Genomic DNA, 5,175 nt, shown 5'->3' on the forward strand with positions numbered 1-5,175 from the left:
CGCAACGCCGAGGCTGGGCAGGAGAGCAAGGCTGCCCTGGACGAGCAGTTCGAAGCGCAGCGGACTGTGTTCATCCAGTGCGACGTGACGGATCAGGAGCAGCTGAAAGGTAGGAGGGAAGGACAGTGAGCGCTGCTCCCGGCGCAGTGCGAGACGGGTCTGGAGAGCAGCTGCTCCCGATCGCTTGTCACCGACTCCGAAGGGATTTCTCTCTGAACCTGCAGATAGGAAATGTTACTACCAGCATTACTACGACTGTTTGTAAGTTGCTTGGCACAAGATAAAGAAAAGCCTAGGAAATTATTCCCGTTGAGTGTTGTGCGTGATATTTTTTGCGTGAAAGCCTCAGCAAAAGATAATTGTTATTTTATGAGTAATATATATAAACTTTAAAGCACAGACTTGCTTTTTATGAGGCTTCAGTACAGATTCCAAGCTGCATTCCCTCGTCACAAGAGTAATAAATTCTGAACTGGGTTGCAGTGCTCTGTCCATAAAACACACTTACTTTCATTGCACACTGCCACAGCTGAAAGCAGGACTGGCAAAAGATGGCACGCTACTTTGTCATGGTGTTAACTATGGGTGATAACGCTGCTGCAGATGCAGGGAATCCAAGGAGCTTCACTCCTGAGTGATTTGCATTTCTGTTTTCACTTAGTGAATAAACCGTGTCCCCTACTGAGTTCTTAGAGTATCATATAACGTTGATGTACCCGTCACAATATTGCATAACAGGCACATCACTTTGTCAAAGTTTCGTTATTAAATGGTACATTCATAGGTAGTGACTCAGATTCAGATTTTGACATCAGTTTTGTCAGTGCCCTTTCCCCAGGTTCATTTCTGTCAGGCTATATGTGAGCATTTTTAGTTCTGTTTTTATTCACTACACTTCACTGGTCACTTTCTCAGGAGTGGTCATTGAACATATCCATTCCTCTTTCAGAAAACATTGCAGCTATTCCAGAATTCAGCAATATTGTTCACTGTTCCAAGCTAGCATCATGATGCCTAATTCCAAAGTCTGTCTGTGAGAGAGATGATGGACTTTAAATATGATATCTGCTCTAATCAGCAAAGTTTTGATCAGCTAGGTTGATTATTGACTTCTTATCCAATGGGGAGGAGTAACCTATGAGCAAGAAAAAGCATCCTAGGGGTAGGAATAATATGTACTGCAGCACGGGTGTTAGGCCATGTGCCTTCTCACCCACGATTCCTCCTTGCTTTAGTGCCAGGCTATTGCAGGACCAACAGGGTGTGAACCAGGAGCTGGAGTGAGCAGGACAGGTCAGCAAGGAACGTTTCTGGAACGAAGTTAGTAGGAAAAGAGCTATCAGAGTAGAACTGGAATGGGGTTTCGCAAGGAGAGAGAGCAAGAACAGGCAGCTGCTGCTTATACTTCTCTGATAGTCTACATTAATCCTGCGGCAGGTTCCTTACCATAAATTTGCAGTCATGTCTTACAGTCCTTTGGGGTTTCTGGGTCGGTTTTGTTTTTCTTTTGGTATTTTTAAGCTGCTTTTTTTTCATGTCTTTCATTTGAAATTGTGATCTACCACTTAATAAATTCAGATTAATTTCATATCTAGTGTTTAAAGGTTTTATCAGATGAATCAATTCCTGGACTTTATGTTAAAGGTCATGTGTATTAATGAAGTTCCTCTTTTTTAATGTTAGCTCTTGCAGGAGGAAACAAATCCCAGTATTACAACTGGTATCTGTAGGTATATGAGGCTTATGGATAGGAAATCAACTGCTTCATCTACTTTCAAGTCTTGCCTGTACTTTTTTCTCTGGTGATAATTTCACATAGTGTCTCACAAAAATTTTCTCTCTTGCTCCACTTTTGAAAAAGCACCATACATTTATTTGCCTTCCAGGGATATTTAGGAAGCTCACATAAAACTGGTGTTTGTTCTCACTTTTCACTGGTTTTCTAACTTTTCCTTTAAAATGGAAATTCATTTTTCCTTCTCCATTCAATATTTCATATGATCCATCTATTTTTAATTTTTATGGTTCCATAAGCAGTAATTAGTGTGCAATGTAAACAAAGAATTGTTCTACATTCAAAAATGGAATAACAAGTCATCTTGTACTGATGTGTGGGTGACAACTTTACTAAGAATTTACAATTAAATTCTTCTTTTTGTGGATAAGTAATAGATGGGATTCCTGTAGGCAGGTAAGCTTTTGCCAGAAATATTCCAAACATAGGTATGCAAACAACTAAAAAGCATTTGGCTCTTTTCTCAATGAGTAAACTAAAAAACTACAATTAGTCAAGACTGTGAATTGAATAAATAATTATTAGGCAAAATTACTATTATCCATGGTGGGTTTTGAAGGCAAAAGATTCTATTAAGAAATAGGTTAATGAAAGACGTATTTAGAGAAGGCTTAAAAGACAATCAGCCAGTTTCCAAAATACAGAAGTTAATTGAGGACCCAAATTATATTTGTTTTACTCATTGAAACTGAGTTAAATACTCAGTTCTGCTTCTAATAAAGCCAGGGGTTTTCATTTGCCCTTGCTGATGCAGAATTAGAAAAATGAGAAGTGTTTGAAGAGCTGAGAAACCAGAGAATGAACTACAACAAACATAAGAAAAGCCAAAACGGCAGACAGCCAAAACTAGAGGCTTTAGTAATATTACAATATTCTAATATGGAATATTAGAAAAATCTGTACAATAAAGGCAGTTGGAAAAGAAAACATTTCCAATCAGCTGCCCAGCTCTTGTTCTGATGACAAGATGATGACTGTGGTGGACCTGCAGCATTCAGACATAGAAAAGGCTGTCACAGTACTGACAAAGAAAAACATTCGTAAATTCCTGCACCTGCTTCAAAAACAGGTAGATGTCTCAAAGCTGCTGCTATGCTCCTGACTGACATGAATAGCCAAGTACTAAAGTTCACAGAATCACAGAACATTCAGAGTTGGAGGGGACCCACAAGGATTATCAAGTCCAGCTCTTGGTCCTGCACAAGACATCTCTGAGAATCAGACCATGTGCCTGAGCGTATTGTTCACATGCTTCTTGAACTCTGTCAGGCTTGGTGCTGTGACCACTTCTCTGAGGAGTCTGTTCTGAAGATGCTCCGGGGACGACTTTTTAGTGAAGGGGTTTCATTAAGGCCTATCAAGCATAATTTCAGTATACCTGAAATACTGCAGATTTTCAGTCAATCACCAAAAAACGTTTTGTAAAACAATACTGGGGTGGTGGTATCTTGGTTTACATAATAATAAATATTTAATGATAAGGAACAATATTTGGAGGGAGAAACAAACAAGCTATGTATACATGTCAGATAATGTTTTCAGTCCTGGAAAATATTAGTCTGGAATGAACATCTGGAAGTCATCTCATCCAACTCTATCCTGTCAAAGCAGAGCCAGGATTGATGAGTTTGCTCCTCACTATGACATCATCATGTTTTTCCATACACATCTTTTGTCAGTTCTGACACTGTCACCTGGGAGAACACAATGTCATTGTAGAAGTTTCCCAGTTCTTTATTTTGACATTCTTTGGAAGATAGGTCACTATTTTTATTGTCAGAATTAAAAAGATTTGAATTTGAGAAACACATGATTAAAGAAAGTTACCTGACAAGTAGGATATATAACAGTTTATCCATAAATGGATACATTTAAACAAGAATCATGATGAATTATTTGCAGTTGAAATAGTCAATTAGATATTAATTAAATAAAAACTGTATTCTTAGGTTAAATTTGGGCTGAATAAAGAAAATTGTTCTGAACACATGAAACTTTTATATTCTATTTAAAACAGATAACATCAAAACTTGAATTCACCAGCTATATCTAACTGTTGCAAATCAAGCAAAAAATGCTTAATTTGTGTAATTAGAGTGCCAAACATCCTATCTAATGCAAAATGTATAGGTGCTAAGTACTGTCATTAGCTCCTGTTATCAGACATTATAAAACTGAAAGAAAGGATAACTATGGTACCTTAATCCTTTCAGTTTCCCTAAATATGTCTAATATTGGTGCATGTTAGATAAAGAATTTAATTGCATGTTGCTAATTAGTGGTTAAGAAAACAATGAAGACATTTTGGTAGACGAATAAAACATTAGTTTCTGTATATGCATTGTATTTTTATATCTTGCTTTCCACAAGTGCTAAGAAATTTCACTCTTGGATCTTACTATAGGTGCTTTCAAAAAAGTAATTGAACATTTTGGAAGGCTGGATATTGTGGTTAATAATGCTGGAGTGAACAATGAGAAGGACTGGGAAAGCACTATACAAACTAACTTGGTAAGCATTATCTCATTTCATGTGTTCATATTTCACTATTTAGTGCTGGAATACACTTAACAGCCCTTGGCTTGTACAGACTGTGCCATGTGACAGAATATTAATTGTTGGATTGGTAAGCACAGCTATTGAAAAAATAACCACGTAACTGTGTATGTACTAACCAAAAAAATATGTGTGTGGTGTGTCCCTTAAGCTGTCTATCCTATACATACAGAACTGTGTAGAGCTACTCAGGCTGTCTATAACCAGACAATATTCTCTTTCTATAAAATCCAATCAAATCCCAAACAAGTGTAAAAATTGACTGCCCAAAGCAGTAGAGCTGCATCTACAGCAGGCTAGTCTTGAAGGAAGACTACCTGTGTTGTAGATGACCTATTTCTCTTTATTTTTGTGCCTTGTTTTAACATAGGATATATGTTACTGTAGACATCCATCCACATATCAAATTTGCAAGCACAGATAGTCATCACCGGAAAAACTGAAGTCCATGTGAGAAATGCATTTGACTGTTACTCCCCTTTAAGTGTACCTCAGAAAATGTAGGTATTTTTGATCAGCAAACCTTGAAGATATTTACTGTCCAGGTAAATATCCTAACTTAGAGTGATGTCCAAATAATTTTTCAATGCTAAGAACTTCAAATAAAAGAAACTGAGAACCTCCTTCTGCTGTTTTGCAGATGACACCAAGTTGGGTGGGAGTATTGATTTGGAGGGTTGGGAGGCTCTACAGAAGGATCTGGACAGGCTGGATCAATGGGCCAAGGCTAGTTGTATGAGGTGCAATAAGATGAACTGCTGCATCCTGCACTTTAGTCACAACAACACCATGCAGCACTACAAGCTTGGGGCAGAGTGGCTGGA

At 37.9% G+C, this 5,175-nt stretch overlaps 1 protein-coding gene across 1 annotated transcript in view; it reads left to right on the forward strand.

Annotated features, from left to right (window-relative positions):
- Nucleotides 1-3: 3 nt before the first annotated feature.
- The window catches only part of HPGD (hydroxyprostaglandin dehydrogenase 15-(NAD)), a gene marked incomplete at its 5' end in the record, with an annotated part of 23,190 nt that continues 18,018 nt past the window's right edge, over nt 4-5,175 (forward strand). The window contains 2 exons of the mRNA XM_009069519.1: nt 4-109; nt 4,200-4,306. Of these exons, the coding sequence (XP_009067767.1) occupies nt 4-109; nt 4,200-4,306 (213 nt within the window). The remainder of the gene's footprint in view (nt 110-4,199; nt 4,307-5,175) is intronic.

The sequence above is a fragment of the Acanthisitta chloris genome, unplaced genomic scaffold (assembly GCF_000695815.1).
Source record: "Acanthisitta chloris isolate BGI_N310 unplaced genomic scaffold, ASM69581v1 scaffold6112, whole genome shotgun sequence".
Lineage (NCBI taxonomy): Eukaryota > Metazoa > Chordata > Aves > Passeriformes > Acanthisittidae > Acanthisitta > Acanthisitta chloris.